This window comes from Rhinopithecus bieti, unplaced genomic scaffold (assembly GCF_001698545.2).
Source record: "Rhinopithecus bieti isolate Rb0 unplaced genomic scaffold, ASM169854v2 scaffold_51905, whole genome shotgun sequence".
Classification (NCBI taxonomy): domain Eukaryota; kingdom Metazoa; phylum Chordata; class Mammalia; order Primates; family Cercopithecidae; genus Rhinopithecus; species Rhinopithecus bieti.
The window spans coordinates 3,263,163-3,285,658 of NW_016821253.1; the positions used below are offsets into that span (position 1 = coordinate 3,263,163).

General features: G+C 47.7%; 1 protein-coding gene across 2 annotated transcripts in view; it reads right to left on the reverse strand.

Annotated features, from left to right (window-relative positions):
• EIPR1 (EARP complex and GARP complex interacting protein 1) overlaps positions 1-22,496 on the reverse strand; it is a 173,795-nt gene that overhangs the window by 130,688 nt on the left and 20,611 nt on the right. For both annotated transcript variants that reach the window (XM_017860314.1, XM_017860315.1), the window contains one exon: positions 9,628-9,760. In XM_017860314.1, the coding sequence (XP_017715803.1) occupies positions 9,628-9,760 (133 nt within the window). The remainder of the gene's footprint in view (positions 1-9,627; positions 9,761-22,496) is intronic.

The window sequence follows — 22,496 nt, forward strand, 5'->3', positions numbered from 1 at the left end:
CCTGTTCACAACAGCCTCATGTTTTCTCATTATTTAACAGCAGTGTTAGTTAACTGTGTCCGTTTTACAGATGAAAGCTCCAGAGGTTTACTTGACTGGTCCAAGATTAGAAAGCCAGTAAACATCAGAGGGAAAAGCAGAAAGTCTAGGTTTTCTAGCCACCAAACCTGGTGCCCTCTCTACTGCCCGGTACCCCTGTAAGACTGCTGCCTCCCCAGCCTCCACTGCCCTGCTCCCACCATGTCCACCTAAGGAGGTAAAAGAAAGGCTGGGTAAATAACTGGACCACTTGACATTTAGCTTCCCTTTTTAATTTTTCAGTGTAGTCTGACGATGGGTCTCACTCATTCCCAAACGCCTCCCTGGGGTGTGCTAAGTTTTCATGTCTAGAGTGTGACAGAGGACGCGAGACAGAGAAAGGGTAAGGAACCCATTCTAGGTCACACACTTCACTTCCAGGACAGTGCAGTCCCTGAGGACTTAGACCCAGATGAATTTAGCTGCTCAGTTGTCATTTTCTTACGTTTCCTCCTACTCATTTATTCAGTACACCTCAGCAGCCTTGTTCCCAAGAAAAATCCACTATATCTTCCTAAATCTCACTGAGATGATAATTTCAACATAGTTCAAATTAGTCGATTCAGTCTGTCACTATGTTCTGAGTAGCTATGATGTAGCAAAATGGCTGATCACTCACATGGGGTCATGTTTCAGAGGAAGATGGTGCCAGGATGAGCAGCTGAAGCTGCGCGGCCTCTGCAGGCCAGGGCACTCGGCACAGAGGCAAGCAGCTGTGTCCAGCCCTGCCAGGGGCTTCCAGTCAGCAGGAAACAGGGAGACAAGTGTTCTGGCAGAAACAGCCACACAGGGGCACGGAGACGGACTGGGACCCCGGGGAGCTAGGGTAGAGCAGGGCTTTTAGGAGGCCATAGTTCTATTATTTTATTTTATTTTACTTTAATTTACTTTATCTACTTTACTTTATTTTGCTTTATCTTATTTTATTTTATTTTATTTTTATTTTTTGAGACAGAGTCTCATTCTGTCACCCAGGCTGGAGTGCAGTGGCGCAATCTCAGCTCACTGCAACCGCTGCCTCCTGGGGTCAAGCGATTCTCCTGCCTCAGCCTGGGACTGAGGCACACACCATCACACCCAGCTACAGGCACACACCATCACACCCGGCTGTGACTACAGGCACACACCATCACACCCGGCTAATTCTTGTATTTTTAGTAGAGATGGGGTTTCACCATGTTGGCCAGGCTGGTCTCGAGCTCCTGAGCTCAAGTGATCCGCCCGCCTCGGCCTCCCAAAGTGCTGGGATAACAGGTATGAGTCATGTGCTGGCCCTTTTTCATTTTTAAAAAATTTTATTGTCTATACTCAAGGTCTGCAACATGATGCTGGGATACAGAGAGAAAAGGTCACTATAGTGAAACGAATTAACATATCCATCAGCTCACACAGCTACTCGTTCTCTTTTTCTGTGGCAAGAGCAGCTACAATCCACTCACTTAGCGAAAATCCCAAATAGGATACAAGACAGTCAGCAATAGCCCCGCTGTAAATGAGGTCTCTGGCCTTCTCCATCCTACCTACCTGCTACTTTGCATCCTCAGACCTACAGTTCCCAGTGCCCCTTCCTTAACCATGTAACCGTGGTTTTATTCTCAATCTCTGTATACTCAACTTGTTTTGTCGTTAAACTCCATGGATTAGCTATCCTGTATTTTTTTTTTTTTTTTTCTTTTTGAGATAGGGTCTAACTCTGTCACCAGGCTGGAGTGCAGTGGCACTATCACGGGTCACTGCAGCCTCAGACTCCTGGACTCAAGTGCTCCTCCCGCCTCAGCCTCCTGAGTAGCTGGACCCACAGGCACATGCCACCACACCCAGTTAATTTTTAAATTTTTCTTTTTTTTGGTAGAGACACAGTCTTGTCATGTTGCCCAGACTGGTCTTGAACTCCTGGGCTCAAGCAATCCACCCACCTTGGCCTCCATTTCTAAGGGTAAAAAAGAGCTCCCAATGTGTAGACAAGAGAGAGGGTGGGGAGTGGGCCAGAGCTACAGAAAGGCACAAAGGCAGAGGGATGTCACCTGGGAAGCCGTGGGAACCTGGTGTGTTGGCACCAGTTCTAGGAACTCAGACCTCCAGGTCCAAACATCTGTGTTCACACCTGTCATAGCAGACTACCTCGGCGGGAAGCACATGAGTCTGCGTCACACTGAGACTACCTCGGCGAGAAGCACGAGTCTGCCTCACACTGAGACATCCCTCTCTAAGGACCATTTCCACCTGGGGTGCCACCCCTACCACCTGCTCATCACGTGGGGTCCACCACATTTAATGCTCTAGGGGGTCAGCCTGGGTTCTCTGGATCAGAGACCACCCACCATGCTCTAATGATCTCGGGGCACCAGCCTGGGCTCCCCTGGATCAGAGTCTGACCACACTCTTATGATCTCCCCTGCATCAGAGTCTGACCACACTCTTATGATCTGGGGGCACCAGCCTGGGTTCCCCTGGATCAAAGCCCATCCACCACGATCTAACGATCTCAGGTGCCAGCCTGGGATCCCTTGCATCAGAGCCCACCCACCAAGCTCCAGTGATCTTGGGGCGCCAGCCTGGGTTCCCTTGGATCAGAGACCACCCACTGTGCTCTAACAATCTCAGGGCACCAGGCTGCACTCCCCTGGATCACAGGTCCACCCAGTATGCTCTAATGATCTCAGGGCACCAGCCCGGGTTTCTTTGGATCAGAGTCCAGCCACCACACTCTAATGATCTCGGGGCACCAGACTGGGTTACCCTCGAACAGAGCCCACCCACAGCATGCTAAAGATCTCGGGGCACCAGCCTGGGCTCCCCCAGATGAGGGTTCCATGACCATTCTCTAATGAACTTGGAGTACCAGCCTGGGCTCCGCTGGGTCACAGTTCCATGACTACTCTCTAATGATCTCGAGGCACCAGCCTGGGCTCCCCTGCGTCAGAGGTCCTTAGATATTGACAAGGTTCCCCTCGGTGAATTCCTGAAGTTTAGGAGTGAGGAATTAAATTCCATTCTTGTTTTTCTATAGAAACCCACAAAGTGCTCTGGAGTGACCACCACTCAATGCGTATAACCTCAGCTAAATGCAGGAGTTAGTTCCACTCTGCAAACATGTTTTTCAAACAAGGTGTAAAAATCTGTGAAAAGATTTAGAGAGCAGCAAGAGAAGTGGATGAAGGTTTTAAAAATGGCTCGCACCAGTATAAGTGATCAAGTTAGGACATGGTCACGAAGACACGAAAGGGGAGACAATGGAACGTCCAGAGCAAAGGGGACACAGAGCCAGACCACTAGTGCCCTCTGCTGATTGTGAGGCCACCACACAGAGCGTCACCAAGGATGGTGTGAGCAGAGGCAGGCACACACTCATGAAACAGTGTGAGAAAAGGCAGACACACCCACCCAGGAGACACGGAGAGCAGAGGTAGGTATGCGCACACTCACAAGACAGTGTGAGCAGAGCCAGGTATGCATTCATGAGATGGTGTGGGCGGAGGCAGGAGCACACACTCATGAGACAGTGTGAGCAAAGGCAGACACAGATACACTCATGAGACAGTGTGAGCAGAGGCAGGGGCCCATACTCATAAGACAGTGTGAGCAGAGGCAGGGACACACACTCATGAGATGGTGTGAGCAGAGGAAGGTGCACGTATACTCATGAGACAGTGTGAGCAGAGGCAGGGGCACACACTCACGAGATGGTGTGAGCAGAGGCAGGGGCACACTCATGAGGTGGTGTGAGCAGCAGGCGTGTGCACACTCATGAGAAGGTGTGAGCAGAGGCAGGCACACACTCATGAGGTGGTGTGAGCAGAAGCAGGCGTGTGCAAACTCATGAGATAGTGTCAGCAGAGGCAGGCCCACACACATGATACAGTGTGAGCAGAGGCAGGCACGTGTACACTCATGACACGGTGTGAGCAGAGGCAGGCACACAATCACAAGACTGTGTGAGCAGAGGCAGGCACACAATTACAAGACTGTGTGAGCAGAGGCAGGCGTATATGATGTACCCTAATTCAGAAACATACATTAGAAATTAAAGCAGCAAAGTTGGGGTTTCTTTATGTTTATCTGAAACATATGCTTTTTTCTCAATGAACCTTAAGAAAACCTTGGGTGAAACAAGTTCTAAATATAGGAATGAGATGCATAGAAAGGTCAAGGCCTGCTGGTAGCATATTCTGAAGTGCACATAAATTGGGGAGGGAAGTGACTGGAAGTACCTGGCAGCTCCAAAGGGAGAAATCCCAAGAGAAATATATCACTCATGGTAATTCCCTGCGTGACCAGGCTTCTTTCAGGTGGCAACACCATAGCCTCTTGTGGCTCCAGGTCCAATTGAGACCTGCAGGTTGTGCTGTTATTTGCTGTGTGTGGAGGCCTGCGTGCTCCTCGGAGGCCAGCCTGCCACCTGCCACGTCCCCACCTCCGTATCCGACCCGCAATCTACTCCCACAGATTAGTCACTGTGGAGATCTCTCCTGTTCCAAGTACGTACAGTCCCGTCGAGACAGCTTCTACCCTGGCCACAGTCACTCCTTTTGCTTTCATAGACATGCATTCTTCTTATAAAATTATCAGAAAGGAGAGTTAAGTTGTTTTTTAAATCTTCATCATCTATGTAGAAAACATTCCATGAGTTTATTGTGCTACAACTCCCCCTTTCACCAACTCCAAGAATGTCCTTTTCACAATCATCACAGGTAATAACTGAAAATAGATCAACAGCAGGTATAAATCTCTATCAGTAATCGATGGCAATCTGTCACTTGTTCCTTGCATGAATAGAGATTTAAGCTAGGAGATATGGATGTATGGTTTAATCTGAAAATGTTTGACTTTTTAGGATACTTTAACCTCATGCAAATTTTCTATCATTTTCTAAGACAATGTGAAGAGAACGTCACTCTTCAAGGAGACTTTGCCTGTGAGCGCCAGATCCTTCAGCTGTGCACGGGGAACTCAACACTGCCATTCCTGACCACCCTTCTTATGAATAGTAAGGGTACAGAGAAAGGGTTTCTTGCTTGCATTTAAAAAAATAAGTCACGAGCTCATCCACTTCTGCATATTTGTGATGTTCATTCTAGCACGTGTGCTTGTGTGCACAAGAGTTCTACCACACTGCAGACTTCACTGATTAGAAGACATTCAGTGTGAAGCAATAAAGATAGAATGTAAACACTGTTGCTTCTGACAAATAACCAATAGCAACATCCTAAAGAAGAGTGAGGCCCTCCAAATGAATTGTTTCTAGACAACTCTCCCCAGAGGCCCCGTCTCCTTTCCTCCCCATAAGATCCACGGAAGGCCAGGTGCAGTGGCTCACACCTGTAATCCCAGTGCTTTGGGAGGCTGAAGCGGGCAGATCACTTGAGCTCAGGAGTTCAAGACCAGCCTGGGCAACACAGTGAGACCTCATCTCTACTACAAATGTTTTTAAAAATCAGCCAGATATGGCAGTGCATACCTGTGGTCCCAGCTATTTCGAGAGGCTGAGGTGGGAGGATTGCTTAAGCCTGGGAGGCGGAGGTCGCAGTGAGCCAAGATTGTGCCACTGCACTCCAGACTGGGTGACAAGAGCCAAGAGCGAGGCTCTATCTCAAAAAAAAAAAAAAAAAGCCTGAAAAAGGATTTCAGGACATCTGTGAAGAAAGACACAGAAAGAACTTTAGAAGAGGGAACCGCCTGCCGGAAGGAGGGCTCCTAACAACTCACGCCAGCTGGCCTGTGATCCGCCCGCCCTCTCCACCTACGGTTCTACTTCCCACACTGCCCGCCCCTGCCCCACACAGGGTGTGCGCCGAAAGGCGTGTCTCAGAAGCCCTCAGTCTCTTCATTAAAAGAAGCCAACTGTTCACCAAAATACCACACAAACTAATGGAGACAAAAAGAAGGAAGGGCTACAAAGGAGGAGAAACAAAGAAAACATGTGTGGGGCTCCAAGGACAGCAGGGACAGGAGCTTTTCTATAAGCACATCCTGATAAACAGCACACCAGGAACAGACACACAGTAAACGCCGCAAGAGGCCTCCCAACAACCCAGGCAACGGCAGGGGAAGAGCACAATGGGAGAAAACACTATTGGAAGACACGGAGGATACAGTGCAACTCTGATCTTTGCAAAGAGATTTGTTTCAATGAAGTGACGATTTAAGCAATGTCGTCTCATCTAAGTTTGTGGTGCTTTTGGATTTAATTCATATTTGATTCATTGAAATGTGGAAGCTTAGTGATTCAGAGGCGAGCTAAGTGCAAAAACTACAGAGCACAAGTATGTTTGCAAAACACAGGAAGTCTCTAGAACGTTTTCCCTGCACTGGGTTATGCAGAGCAAGCTTAGGTCTGTGACTCCAGGCTTGTCCGGAGGCACCTGAAGCCGGAGGGCCTGGCACCTTGCCCCATGGGCGCGACCGCTGATGCAGATGACCCGATTCAGGTGAGACCCGGCGCCACACGTGCTTTGAAGGGCGAAGAGCCAGGTTAAGCATGAGTCAAGTCGCTGTGCTGCTCTTTCCTGATCAGAGCAGGAACTCACAGCATTTCACACTGGAAAACAGCCTTCCCTGCGGGATGTAAATCTCAGTTCTGCCTATGGCAGGAATAAAACAGCATTCTTGGAACTTAGACATGAATGTTGTGGAACAGTTTTGTCTTTCTTCCTCGAGAGGCTGACAGATGAGGGAAATACTTAACAGCAGATCCATGCTGCCTTCGAAGTCTGGCAGAAAGAGTCAGTCTCTGGAAGCCACGACTGAAAATCATGAGATCCAGGGTAACTTGAAGGACGCGACCAACTTATGCCTGTGGACGACCAACAAGACCAAGATTGCTCGGCAACTGTGTTAGTTCTCTGTTGCTCCTACAAACTGCCACAAACTTGGCAGTTTAATTCAAAGCCCACTTACAGCTGGGAGCAGCTGAGGGTGGTCCCAGCAGACAGCCAGGAAACAAGCCTGCATCCTACAACCCCAGGAGCCACGTGAGGTGAGAGCCCTGACACAGCCTGGCAGGGGCCTGGATGGCAGGCTGGAGACCCCAGGCCACGGCCCTACGAAGCCACAGCCAGTACATACCGTTGAAGAGGCATGTGCTGTTGGAAGCCGCTGTGTTTGTGGGAATTCCTCTGCAGTGTATAATGACTATGGAAGCAGGGGCCGCGGTAATAAATGCCTGAAATGCAGGAGGAACTCTGGATTCCAGCAGTGGGTAGAGGCTGGGAGGTTTTTGAGGAGCCACAGAAAAAGCAGAGCATGCCTGGAATATCCAGGGGGCAGAAAGGCCGTGCCCTGCAGGGTCGTGGAAGCAGCTCCTGTTGTGCTGAGGCTGGTCCTGCACTCGGGGGGTTTCCTGGTGGGGGGACAGGGCAAGGGTGGAGGAGGGGGCAAATGCGGGAATAGCTATACGATGGTGGAGTAACTAAAAGCCCAGCGTCTCCATCCAGAAAAGGCGCTGAAATGAAAAGCCTAACTGATATGGTCTGGGTCTGTGTCCCCAACCAAATCTCATCTTGAATTGTAATCCCCACGTGTCAGGAGAGGAACCTGGTGGGAGGCGACTGGATCACGGGGTGGATTTCCCCCTTGCTGTACTCGTGACAGTAAGTTCTCAGAAGATCGGGTTGTTTGAAGGTGTGTGGCTCTTCCCACTTTGCTCTCTCTCTCCTGCTGCCTTGTGAAGAAGGCCCTGGCTTCCCCGTCACCCCCACGGTGACTGTGCATTTCCTGAGGCCACCCAGTCATGCTTCCTGTTAAGCCTGCAGAACTGTGAGTCCATTAAACTTCTTCATAAATTACTCAGTCCCAGGTAGTTCTTCATAGCAGTGCGAGAATGGACTAATAACCCGGCTGTCAGGAGGGTGTGCCCCTAAGAAAAGGCTGAGGATGGGCCACACTGCATGTGGTTAAAGCCTCGGGAAGATCAGGAGGTCAGAGTGCAGGCCTAGGAAGGGCCTCTCAAGAAGCGGAGGAAGCATCTCACAGATCCTCAGGCAGAAGAGAGAGTGAAGGGTGAAGGGTGAAGGTGAAGGGTCAAGGGTGAAGGGGGCAGTCCCTTGGCTGTCTTAGCAGGAGACTAAGGCAGAGAAGAGATGGTTTCTAAAAGATCTGCAGGTAGGCTCTTATCTGAGGAAGTGAAGCCTCAGGAAATCTACTGAAGACCCATAGATTCTTGAGAAATGTGTTTCTGCTGAGACACTGTCAGCTTGGACCAATCAGCACAGACAGCAGACAAAACACAAGGAGGCTTTTGGATCCCCAACCTCCCGCTGGCAGGAGGGAGGCACACAGCCACACTCAGCCACAAGCCACACTGCCCTCCAAGTGGAAGGCAGGGCCCTCAGAGAGTGGACATGGGGCGGCTGTGAAGTTAAAGTGAAAGGAGGGCCGGGCACGGTGGCTCACATCTGTAATCCTAGCACTTTGGGAGGCCAAGGCGGGTGGATTACCTGAGGTCAAAAGTTCAAGACCAGCCTGGACAACATGGTGAAACCCTGTCTCTATTAAAAATATAAAAATGAGCCGGGCATGATGACGTGCACCTGTAATCACAGCTACTCGAGAGGCTGAGGCAGGAGAACTGCTTGAACCCAGGAGGCAGAGGTTGCAGTGAGCCCAAATTGTATCACTGCACTCCAGCCTGGGTGACAGAGCGAGACTCTGTCAAGAAAAGAAAAGAAAGGGAAAAGCAAAGGGAAAGGGAAGGGAAACATACACAGAACTCGGTGAAAGCAGAATTTTAGATCAGGACGTCCTGGTGACCGGCCTGATACACAAGCCATGCAATCCCTACACATCAATGTTCTGAAGCCAGGGTATGAGAGGGAAGATCAGACAGAATGCATTAAAAGTATCTAAAAAGTCATTCAGCCTGTGGGACAAATGAAGGCAACATTTTAGAAACTACGTATCAAAAACTACAAAGAATTTGTTCTGGTTTACACGGTAAAGAAAGAGATCCTAGGAGATATTTCTCCATATTGCCAGAATTTAGAAAGGAGTCATTGACGACGACCGAACAAGGAGAACTGGGGAAGAGGGAGGCTCAGTTCAGTGACTCAGGCGTCTGCATTGACACAAACTAAGGTCCCAGAGCCCCAGAGCCCCAAGAGCCTAGAGAGTCCAACAGCAGGCAGGAAGAAGCCTATCAGGCGTATCACCAGTCAAAGCGCGTGTGTACATGGAACTGCCCTTACCAAAGAGGCCTGGAAGACGGTCACCAAGACACTATAGGAAAGAGGTGAATCCCTGCTGCTGCCTGCAACGTACAGTTTCTGCATCAGGATGCCTGTGTCTGCCTCACCAGAACCTCCAGCACTGTACTTCCCTGACCAAGGGGTCAACGTTCCTGGAACAGCTGATTCCAGCTTCAATTCTTAGAATCTTAAGATTCTAAGAATTTCTGCAAACACACAATATCACAGCTTCTCTGTGTATGCAACACCTTCATTAATGGTTAAATCTTTTAAGTCATGTGTCAACCCATTAGCAATACAAAACCAGTCTTAGGAAATACCTCCAGTTACCTCCAGTGACCAGGTACCTTAGAAAAGCCGCACTTACTTCTGTTGTAGCAGGTCGCCAGCACACCTCTGTCTGCAGGACTAGCACTAATGTGCCAGATTTCACCTGCTTGATGGAGGAGGACATTTTTATTTATAATGTTGTTTTCATCGTCGAAATCTATGATGTGGATCTAGAAATACAAGAAAAGAGCACATCAGGATCTCAAACACTTTCCTCAGTTACCTTCATCAGACGTCATGATTACAAAGAATAATCACATGCACATTTCATGACAGATATATCTTTAATTAATTGTTATTATGCCAACAGTATGTACTTCTATAATTTCTTACTGGACTCCTCTCCAAAGACAAGTTAGAAAATCCCTGTGGAACATTTTTAAGATTGCAAGCTACGTAAGATTGCCCTCTGGTCATACCCAGTCTTAAAGAAATAAGGCACCAAATGCTGTGTCTTCAAGTGGTTCTAAGACTGAGCCACTGTTGGTGTCAAGGCCAGAGCTGCTCAGGGCTGTCCCTATCAGCAAGGTCCTCCCAGCCTGCTGCATGGCTGCTGGGGAGGGCAGGGGCGGCAGGCCACGACTGCCTAATTAGGTCTGGGACTGACCGTGCCTGGCCCACTCTGTCTACAGTGGGCAGAGCTCGCCTCATACGTCAGACATGATTAAGGTGGGAGAGAGTAAGAAAGGGCTGTATATTCACACGTTTTATTCTCTTTTCAAAACAAGTCCAACAGTCACTGGTGCCTATTATCTTATGACATTAAATGGTATAACATTTTAGCCACTACATAAGAAAGTTAAATATACTATCTCCATGCTTTCCAGGATAACTTTTAGAGGAATTGAAATGATTTCACATTTAATTTCTTACCAATACCCAAGTCAATGAGAAAACGTAATTCCTCTTTTAAAAGTAAATCTGTACTAAGAAATATATTCATGGATCTGCACAAAAGATTTATATCCAAGTACGTTTACTATGGCATTGATTATTGTAATAAAAAAATTAGAAGTTACCTAAGTGTTTAGTAATAGGAAACTGTTCAAATAAATTGCAGTATTTGAGGGTAATATAATATTATGACGCCATTCGGTATACTGTAGACTACTCAGTGGCATGGAACGATGTAATAAATATTTTAGAAGATAATATAAAAAAGAAACTGTACGAATGCTACATCCTTTTCTTGTTTGTTTGTTTTCAAAAAGTATGCGTGTCCAAACAAGACAACCAGAAGGTACCTGAATGGTGTCGGACGGTGGAATTGTAGGTGGCTTTCCTTTACTTCTTTGTGCTTTATTTGTACTTTTACCATTTTTGCCTAATTAGGTCTGAGCCTGACCGTGCCTGGCCCACTCCGCAATACGTTTGCAATCAAAACAAACATTAAATGCTATGTTTAAACTGTCTCCACAATACCCAGTAGCACCTACACGTCACCCAAACCTCAGGCGGCCCTTTCATCATTTCCAGCTGCTCCTCTCAGGGTCTGATATGGTGTGGATCTGTGTCCCGTCCAAATCTCACGTCAAATTGCAATCCCAATGTCAGACGTGGGGCCTGGTGGGAGGTGACTGGATCATGGGGGATGGGCCTTCACGAATGGGTTAGCACCATCCCCACTTGGTACAGTCCTCACGAGAGTGAATTCTCCTGAGACCTGGTCATTTAAAAGTGAGTGGCGTGGGCTGGGCGCGGTGGCTCACGCCTGTAATTGTAGCACTTTGGGAGGATGAGGCGGGCGGATCACCTGAGGTCAGGAGTTTGAGACCAGCCTGGCCAACATGGTGAAACCCCATTTCTACTAAAGATACAAAAAATTAGCCAGGCGTGGTGGCGGGCGCCCGTAGTCTCAGCTACTCGGGAGACTGAGGCAGGAGAATGGCATGAACCCAGGAGGTGGAGGTTGCAATGAGCCGAAATCGCGCCACTGCACTCCAGCCTGGGTGGCAGAGAGAGACTCCGTCTCAACAACCACCACCACCAAAAAGTGAGTGGCATCTTCCCCCCTCCTTGCTCCTGCTTCCACCATGTGAGGCGGCTGCTCCCTCTTCGCCTTCTGCCATGATTGGTAAGTTTCCTGAGGGCTCCCCAGAAGCAGATGCTGCTATGTTTCCTGCACAGCTCCAAAATGTGAGCCAAAAAATCCTCTGTTCTTTATCAATTACCTAGTCTCAGTTATTTCTTCATAGCAGTATAAGGTCACCCCGAGGAGTCATTCTGGACTTGCTCAGAATGTAATTCATACCCAGCCAGTGCCAGAGCCATGTGAACTGAACCAGAATCTCCCAAGAGTAGAGCGGGGCCGCCAGTACCGGGTGCTGGGGCCAGGGAGAAGCCAGACATGGCCGGCTTGCCCACTGCAGAGCAGGAGCCCAGTGAGCATGTGCACCCGCCCTTTCCATTTGGGGCCACTGCAGTTCCCACAGCAGGTTCAGAAATATTCCCAGTGAACAGTTTCCAATTACAATATCACACATCTAAGAACCAGGGAAATGAACATAGCACTTGTTTTTATAAGTGAAACTTTATTGTACCCTTTTTCCTTTCCACACCCAAGGAAAGTTTATCTATGAACAGTTTTTTTCCTCTGTGGACCTGTTACACATTTATAATATACTATTAATTATTAAATAATACTAAGTGATATTGAGAAAAACATTTGGCAGAAATACATATGTCCTATGATGCCACATCTCTACAACTGGGGATAGACCCTACAAACACCAAAGAAAAGGCAAGTGCAAGAATTTTCACAGCAGATATATTTTTGATAGCCAAAGCAGTAAACATCTCAGATGTCCATCAACAATAGAATGGGTAGGCCAGGTGCGGTGGCTCACATCTGCCATCCCAGCACTTTGGGAAGCCAAGGCGGGTAGGTCACCGGAGGTCAGGAGTTTAAGACCAGCCTGGCCAATATGGTGAAACCCCGTCTCTACTAAAAATTTAAAAATTAGCCGGGCGTAGTGGCAGGCGTCTATAATCCCAGCTACTTGGGGGACTGAGGCAGGAGAATCACTTGAACCCAGGAAGGAGAGGTTGCAGTGAGCTGAGATCACGCCACTGCACTCCAGCCTGGGTGACAGAGTGAGACTCTGTCTCCAAAAAAAAAACCCACAATAGAATGGGTAAATCAGTTGTGGTATATTCACAAATGCAGTTCTCACAGTAATGACAAGTAACAACAACACAAGCACAGACAACGCTGAGTGAGAAAAATCAGACACGAGAAGGAGCACCTTGTGCGATTACCTCAGGCAAATTACAGAGACCATTCACCGCGGGCCTGGAGTTGGCCCAGACTCCAGGGATCTTAGGGGACTGCTGGGGTGCCCTCCATGGCAGTGACACGGGTGCATATGGGTGTGGGCGCATGTGCATGCAGGAGTGCACCTGTGTGGGAGCATGGGTACATGGTCTACACGTGTATATGCGTGGGTGTGTGTGTGTGGGAGCACAGGTACGTGGCCCACCTCTGTATGTATGTGGGTGTGGGGGAGGTGCAGGTGTGTGTGGAGGGGGTGTGGGTGTGAGGCAGGTGCAGGTGTGTATGTAAGCACGTATGTGAGGGTCTGTGGGTACATGGGTATGGTGGGTGTACACGGGTGTGAATGCACGTGTGTGTGGGAGGCAGGTGCAGGCGTGTGGGAGGTGTGTGGGAGGGTGTGGGTGCATCACGGGTGTGGGTGTGGCGGGGGTACGTGGGTGTGGGGAACTGGTGCATGCATGTGTAAAGATGCCCCCAGTAGCATATTCTGGATGCGTGCACTTGGATGCATGTTAAGTTATAGTTATACCTTACAGGCAGAAATGCATTAGAATAAAAACTAGTAACAAATACATGAAGAAAATTCATTCTTTATTATAACCAACAACTTAAAAATTTTTAAATGAGAATTTCATGATACCAATTAATATCTACTATATTAGCCAACTTCTTCTAAGTGATGGCAACCAATACAGGGAATTCTATGATAGTATTGGTCCACATTATAACTTGTCCAATTCTTTTATAAGGTTCGTTATAATATGTAAATAAGAACTACATAAATGTTGAAACTGAAATAATAATTTGATTTTGTGAAATCTGCCCCAAAGAATAAATGAACAAAATAAGGTGTATTATGAAATGTTATATAGCTTTAAAAGTTATGATTAAGAGCAATTATTAATACCAAAAATGTTACAAGAGTATTAAATTTTAAAAGCAGGCTATAAAATGGCATGTGATTATATAATACCATCACACAGGAACACAGACCACAAGGGGATACAGAAAATTAGAAGTAATTTTTGTGTTGCTAGGGAATTTTTTTCCTCAGCATTTTTCACATTTCCTACTTATCAGGAAATCCATTAGCACTGAAAAAAGGGATGCACTTAAATGTACTACTTTGTAAATCTGCTCCTCTGAAATGCACCAGGGCAGCAGGCGCAGCCGAGGGTTTTCTGGGTGTGTCTTCAGGACAGTGCGGCGAGGCCCCCACGCTGGCCCCTCGGCCTGGCTGCAAGTCTCAGCAGACCCTCTCTCCTAGTCTCCTGCCTCCCCACAGGCTCTGCCTCTGGCTGGGCCCACTTTCTTCCCATGAAGCTGTTTTCCTTCTCGTGAAGACACAAGGCACAGCTTTCCAACGGGACTCAGCTCCTGGATGCACACATCTCCTCCAGGTTCACCTCTTCCAGCCAGCAAGCACGCACAGGGCAGAAGGGGCATCCATGTTTCTCCCAAGCCCATGTCTCCTAATCTGGTACACTGCAATAGAAATGGTCTTTAACCTTCATTGCTAAGCCTGATGAGTCTTGAGATTTTCCCACATCCCTTATTTTATGGTTGATTCATAGAGTAGCGCAAAGTACACATCTTCACGAACTGTTTTAACACTGGGCTGTTCAAACAGGATGCCAGCAACCAACACGAGCAAAAATAACGAAGTAATGGCTGAAATTTATATTGCACCAGGCACTATGCGAAGTATTTTATACACTTTAGTGCCTTAATCCTTAAAACAGCCCTAGAATATATTACTATTAATCACAATCTACAGGTGAAAAGACCGAGGCTTGAAGAGTGGAGGACCTGGGCTACTACAGTTAGGCACGGCACAGCCAGGCCTACGGGAGCCCCTGGTCCTGGCATGCAAGCTCTGCGGCCCCATCGCCTGCCCCGTAGAAGCACTCTGCAGGGCGGCAGCAAGCCAGAGTGAGAGGCAGCGCCCAGCTGGAAGGAAGAACCAGTACCTCAACTCTCTGTTCTCAGAGCACCACCCTACACCCAGCTCACCTGAAAGCATAAACAACTGTTTTGTTGAATACACATATGCAGGTACAGGCCGGCTCTGAAAACGAGTAACGTGACAAAGAAACACTGTAACTAAGGTGAGCGCAAAAGATTACCAGGGCTCAAAAGAAAGCCATTAACACCAGCTAGGCAGGTCCGGAAAGACGGTCGCCCTGTGAGCAGTACTTAAATGTTACTTTAAACTTTTCACGCCACATTGGATTTTTTTAATGTGTTAATCGTTTATAATGAAGATCAAACTCATCTATTTTGAATCATCATTAAAATTTTTAAAGTTGATTTTACCAGTGCTGGGCTAAGGCCATAGACGACATTGTAAAGATTTAGAATAAAGAGTTATAAAAATTTATTAGAAAGTCAGTAAAGATGAACTTAATCACCTCTCCCTCCTTTTCTGGAAGAATTGGGGCTTGGAGAGAAATGCCACGGTGCGGCCACAGCCCAGGGCCAGGCTGCTGAGTACAGAGCTGAGGCCGCCGCGCTGTGCATTTCATCTGCGCTTCTCAAGTGAAAGTTTAAAAACTCTTGAGAATTGAAAAAAAAAAAAAAAAAGAAAGAAAAAGGTCAGGCACGGTGGCTCACACTTGTGATCTCAGCACTTCGCAGGGTGGAGGCGGGAGGATGGCTTGAGCCCAGGAGGTCAAGACCAGCCTGGGCAACACAGCAAGATCTCATCTCCACAGAAAAAAATAAAAATAAAAAATACCACACATAAATAAGAGTGGATATTAAAAAATCAAGAGCCACCCTCCTAGGGAAAGTGAATGATCCAGTGGCTTCCCCAGAGGCAGGAGATGCCCTCGGCCACCGATGGCAAACCTCCCCCGTTCTCACCCGGGACAGCCACTGGACAGACGACAGGAGACGCCTTTCCTGCCACGTCATCCATTAATAAAACCCACCTGCTCAGTGGCAATTCCTTAAGAGTTATGCGGAATACTGAATACTGCCTAGGACCAGATCTTGGACAGGACAAGCCATGGTCCATATCGCTGGTTTCCTTTACTGCTGGTTACAGCAAGTGACGCTGAAAACACAGTTTCTACTGTAGACGGCTTCACGCTTCAGCTCGGTGCTGACATGAACGTGACCTGCCAGTCAGGAGACCTGGTCTCTAATTTGGATTCCGTCATTCCTGGCTGTGTGACCTTGGGCAAGCCACTAACCCTTTCTGGGCTCTTTGTATATCTGGGCCCTTCTCAGTATTTGTACATTTAGGTAACTATATCTCTAAGATCTCTTTGTTCTAAGAGAAACACACACTCCTTTTTTTGTTTTTTTGAGACAGAGTCTCACTCTGCCGCCCAGGCTGGAGTCCAGCGGCGTGATCTCAGCTCACTGCAACCTCCGCTTCCCTGGTTCAAATAACTCTCCTGCCTCGGCCTCCTGAGTAGCTGTAACTACAGGCAGGCACCCCTAAGCCCGGCTAATTTTTGTATTTTTGGTAGAGACGGGTTTTCAGCATATTGGCCAGGCCAGGCTGGTCTCGAACTTCTGACCTTGTGATCTTCCTGCCTTTGCCCTCCAAAGTGCTGGGATTACAGGTGTGAGCCACCACACTCGGCCAAAACACATATTGGTCCTTTAGCTAAGAACTTAAATGATAAGTAATACAGTTATTAAGTATGTTACTGATTTTCCAGTGCTTATGAGTCCCATACAATAACCGCCATTTCCCTAAACATAGTAATACTTCTCTCTGAGGCAATTAAAGCATAGGGTATTAACAGCTCTTGCCCATGAAGCCCAAACAGTACACTTGGCAGTGGGGGAGAAAAAAGACTCCACGTTCCAGAAGCTCCCTGTGCCCCAGGAGCACGTTGCTCAGAACTGTGCAGAAGGTGACACAGCCTGTGCAGTGGGTGGGCAAGGGCTGCAGCAGAGGCTGGAAACTAACTGAGTCACTGGAATGCCACCAGCTGCCTCTGGTAGCAGAGAACCGGGCTGAAGTACCAGCTCTTCCTTTCAGTGGGGAGCTGCCTCTCACTCTAAAAATCAGAAAGACATGAGTAGAACTCTGTAAAAAAAAAAAAAAAAAAAAAAAAGGGGGGGGGATATAATCAATATAGTGAAATTATTGGGGCATAATCAATATAGTGAGACGAGGCTGGGTGCAGTGGCTCACACCTGTAATCCCCGCACTTCGGGACTGCTGATCCCGAGATGGTGAGGTGGGTGGATCATCTGAGGTCAGGAGTTCAAGACTAGCCTGGCCAACATGATGGAACCCCATCTCTACTAAAAATATAAAAATTAGCCAGGCGTGGTGATGCATGCCTGTGATCCCCACTATTCGGGAGGCTGAGGAAGGAGAACCACTTGAACCTGGGAGGTGAAGGTTGCAGTGAGCTGAGGTCATACCACTTCACTCCAGCCTGGGCAATAGAGCAAGACTCTGTCTCAAAAAAAGAAAAGAAAAAAAGAAAAATATGCATATATATATAGTGAGACCAAAATTCTCAGAAAGCAAAGTAGGGTACAATTCACAGAGGAAAATAGAAAAGCAAGTGCACAGTGGGAGGCAGCACCGTGGCACTACACTTCTGTCTCTCTTTACATGGATGCACACGTGGGAGGGGAACGCGGCCCCGGGGCACCATGCTTATCTTTCCCTAGATCTAGCTTGGTGCAGGCAGAAGAGGGAAACAGGGCACCACGTTAATCTTTCCCTTGATTTGCACTGGTGCACACATATGACTTGTTCCTGGTACAGAAATCCAGTGAAAACCACCACCACCAACGTGCCACAGAAATGCTTTAAGGAAACCCTTATGAAACAGATGACTGGGGACACCCTACGATCTAGAGTCCACAACACTTCTCACAGCATGTTTTGTTCATCCGAAGCAGTGACAGACACCCTGCCCACCCCCCACACCTCACAAACCAAGCAGATGGAATTTGCAGCAACACCCCGGAATTGTCCAGGCATGGGGTTTCTGGATATCGTGACTTCTTTAGACAGAAACAAATCTGATGTTTGTCTGAAAATGTAATAGATGCCCAACAGGACATCACAAGATTTACTTGTGAAAAGTGAGTACGTTTGCTACAGTAGAACTAATTATTACAGAAGTTTGTGACTTTCCTTAAAATACACCCATCCAACAACCTGCTCAGCACCAGGCACCAAAAGGACACAGCAGTGAACGGTCCTTGGCCTCACAATACTTGTCAGGGATGGCAAGGTGTCAAGATTTGGAGAAAAATAAATACAGAATAGAAGTAACAGGAATCCTGTAACGTGAAGCCTTATATTAGAGGCATGCATACGTAAAGACAGACAAGAGTAGAGAAAAGGCATCAATTAGTTCCAGCTCAGGAATTGAAAAGGGGGTGGAAAAGGGAAGATTTCACGGAAAAGACGTTAGAAGCTGTCTGTAGGAGAGATCAGGACTCAAAAACCTTGGACAAAAATCATAAATTTCTCCTTAAACCCAAAGAACCCGTCCAGCTGAACACTTGCAGGAATGCCACCCGATAGAGTTTGGATATTTGTCCCTGTCGAAATCTCATGTTGAACTGTAATCCCCAGTGCTGGAGGCAGGGCCTGGTGGGAGGTGTTCAGATCCTGGGGGCAGCTCCCTCATGGCTGGGTGCTGTTTTGGATAGTGAGTTCTCCTGACATCTGGCCACCGAAGCGTGGCACTCCCCCTCACTCTTTGCTCCCGCCCTCGTGATGTGATGTGCCTGCTCCCACTTCGCTTTCCGCCATGACTGGAAGCTTCCCCAGGCTGTCCCAGAAGCAGATGCCAGAGCCATGTTTCCTGTACAGCCTGCAGAACCATTAAACCTCTTTTCTTCATGAATTACCCAGTCTCGGGTATTTCTACATAGCAATGCAAGAATGGCCTAATACACCAACAGATCTGAGGGTGTGATATGGTTTGCTTATGTCCCCACCCAAATCTCCTCTTGAATTCCCAAGCGTTGTGGGACGAACCTGGTGGGAGATAATCGAATCATGGGGCAGTTCTTTCCCGTGCTGTTCTCCTAATAGTGACTAAGTCTCACGAGAGCTAATGGTTTTGTAAGGGGGAGTGGCCCTGCACAAGCTCGCTCTTTGCCTGCCGCCATCCAGGTAAGATCTGACTTGCTCCTCCTTGCCTTCCACCATGATTGTGAGGCCTCCCCAGTCATGTGGAACCATAAGTCCATTAAACCTCTTTTTCCTTCCAGTCTCGGGTCTGTCTTTATCAGCAGCATGAAAACAGACTGATACAGGGTCAAACCGATTCTTCAAGAGTGAGGGAAAAGGGGAATATCAGAGAGCACTTTATATGTTAGATCTTAAGACTCACTGAACCTGAAAGCTGGAAACAACCAATTAAAGAATTTCCAAGTATGGCAGACCATCTAGGGATATACCCTAAAAACACAGGACCCCTGAAGATGAAGCTCACACCGAAGACAGTAAGAAACAGAAATGCGAGTCAGGGACGCTTAGTGACAGGCTGGAGCCTCTGGATCAGGCCTCATCAAAAGGAAGCCAGGCTACCCTATGATGCTTCAGTGACCCTGAGTAGCCAGGTCCTTTTACCATTAAAGGAAGAGAGAAGGGTGAGGGAGGAGAGAGCGGCAGCAGCAGGGAAGAAATCAAGGCTCAGTTAGTCTAGAGTGGGGCTGGGAATCTGAATGCTGACCAAGCGCCCTGGTGATTCTGAGCACAGGTGAGAACAGGACTTGCAGGCAGCGGGGCTGCAGGCACAAAGCTGTCACAAATCAAAACAGATGCAGAACCATGCAGCTGAGCTGAGAAACTAAGAAGTTACCCAGGGGAAGAAACGAGCTGCTCTGTCATGGCCCTTCTGTGACATCAGTCTTTTCACTGACGAGGATCCCAGCCACTGGGTCAATGCTTCCACGTTAGAAGAGGCAAAGCTGGTCCTCTTTGTCACCATGGCACTCCCAGAGGTCTCCAGAGGAAGATTCAGACTCATCCCTTATCTACATGAGAAGGCAGCGGGTACCAATATATGGGGAAAGTCTGTGGGAAACGCAGACCGCAGAAGCACTTAAAGTGCCTCAGGTCGGAAATCCTCTTGTTCCTCATCCCTGCCCATGCTAAGCCATAAGCACACCCCCCAGGAAGAACTCCAGCTCCTCCTCAAAGGAGAACCCCAGAAAGTGAGCAAAGACCCCAGAAATCCTTGTCCCCCCACCCCCAAGCACAGGGAGCTACAACAGAGTCCTGTCCCATAGGAGGAAACAGACACAAATCAGTTCGTCCCTCAGAGGAAAGTCGGCAACTGTGACAGTCCCCACATTTTCAGAAAGATAGCGCAGCTGCATCATGGAGTAATGATGCAGGTACCGGGCATTTTCCAGGGAATTAATGACTGCCTGAAAGGAGTGAGGGCCTGAGGCAACGCCAGGAGCCATTAACCCTTCCCAGTTACCACTCCCCGGAGAGCTGGAGCTTCAGAGCCAGGGGCGGGGGCTTCCGATTGTGCAGGAGAAGGCCAGACTCTATTGTCACAGAAGGCACGTGGGCCGGGCTGCAGCCCGCAGCCAGTGGAGCCTTCCCGGCCACACACTTTCAAACAATCAGACCTGTGATAACTCACTCACTGTCACGAGAATAGCAAGGGGGGAATCCACACCCATAATCCAATCACCTCCAACCAGGTCCCTCCCTCAAAACTGGGGATTGCAATTTAACATGAGATTTAGGTACAGACAGGCCCAAACTATACCAGATGGTAATACTAACAGTACTGTGAGTATCTGCTTGTCCATTTCGCCATTTCACTAAACACTGAACTCAGGACACAAATATCTGTTCAGTTTTTGTGTACCCAGTACATAAAAAAGAGGAATTAAAGAGTTCTGTCAATCTACAAAGTAAGCATTTGTTGAGTGGATGAATGGACGAACAGCTCAACAATGTCACATGCCTTTACCAGAAACAGAAAGACAAAACCAGCAAGTCAAAAACACAGCTTCGTACCTATCATACGGATTCACACACAGACAACTGCAGGCAAGTGTGGAAATACATGAGGTGTGTAATAAAACCTACTGTTGACTCAAAAAATAAGATACTGGGAACTAACTTGAGAAATTATCAGAACTCTTCAAATTAGAAGGAAGGAAACAGAAAAACTGGAAAGCTTCTTTAAAATAATTAATTGGATGTTACCTCGTTCCAAAAAACAAACAAACAAACAAAAAACAAATTAAGGCAGATTAAAACCCTTTCTGTCGTTTTGGGCTGACTCTTTCTTTCTTTCTTTTTTTTTTATGTTTTTGTTTTTGAGACAGAGTCTTGCTCTGTCACCCAGGCTGGAGTGCAGTGGTGTGATCTCAGCTCACTGCAACCTCCGCCTTCCCAGTTGTCAAGCGATTCTCAGGCCTCAGCCTCCCAAGTAGCTGGGATTATACGTGCTTGCCATCACACTGAGCTAATTTTTGTATTTTTAGTAGAGACAGGGTTTCACCATGTTGGCCAAGCTGGTCTCGAACTCCTGATCTCAAGTGATCCACCCGCCTTGGCCTCCCAAAGTGCTGGGACTACAGGCATAAGCCACCACACCTGGCCTCTTTTATTTCTCTATTTTGATAACTTTGGTACCAATGATTCTTCATTAATGTCATTACCAAATGGAAATGCCATTACCACATTCTGGCTAAGAGCAGGTACACAGTAATTCGCTCATAACTCTCATGCTTTCCATGGCCCCATTTTGTGTTGAATTCCTGGGTTTCTGCTGGCTTCTGCTTTGTGGAGCTGCATTTGGAAGGCAGAGTGGCATGACTCCCATCCTATCTCTGTGCCACTTTTGCCCATGTGGGTTTTACTCCCCAATGCCCCTGGAGACGCCATCCCTGAAACCACAGGCCATCTTCATGGCGGGTCCTCCTTCCCTCTCAGGTGGCCATTGGTAACTATTTTTATATATAAATAATTCCCTTCTTATATTTTTTCCAGTAGAAAAGTAACACACATACATATATACACATTTTGAAAACAAAATGTTAGAAAGAAAATAATTTTACATCCTGATTAGATGTTGCCCCCACCTCGCCCCAATCTGAGGTTCTGCTTTCTGAGGTTTCAGTTACCTGTGGTCAAGTGTAGCACAAGAACATTAAATGAAAAAATTCCAGAAATAAGCAATTCGTAAATTTAAATCACACACCATCCTGAGTAGTGCAGTGAAGTCTGGAGCCGTCCCACTCCATCCCACCAGAAACATGAACCATCCCTTTGATCAGGATATCCATACCCTGAGCTATCGACACTATCTGTTCCTGACACCTTTGATCAGCATATCCATGCTACAAAAGAGACCTGCCCCTGAGCCATCCACACTGTCTGTTCCTGACATCTAACCATCAACACTGTATGGCTTGATGATCCGGATCACCCAAAACAGATGCTCCTGCTTCTGACACATCCTCAGAAGGTCAATAATAGCCTAACGCTACATCACGATGCCTAAGTCATTCCCCTCACTTCATCTCATCACATAGGCCTTGTATTATTGCACATCTTCTCAAGAAAAAGGGTGAGTGGCCGGGCGCAGTGGCTCATGCCTATCATCCCAACAGTTTGGGAGGCTGAGGCCGGCGGATAACCTGATGTCAGGAGTTTGAGA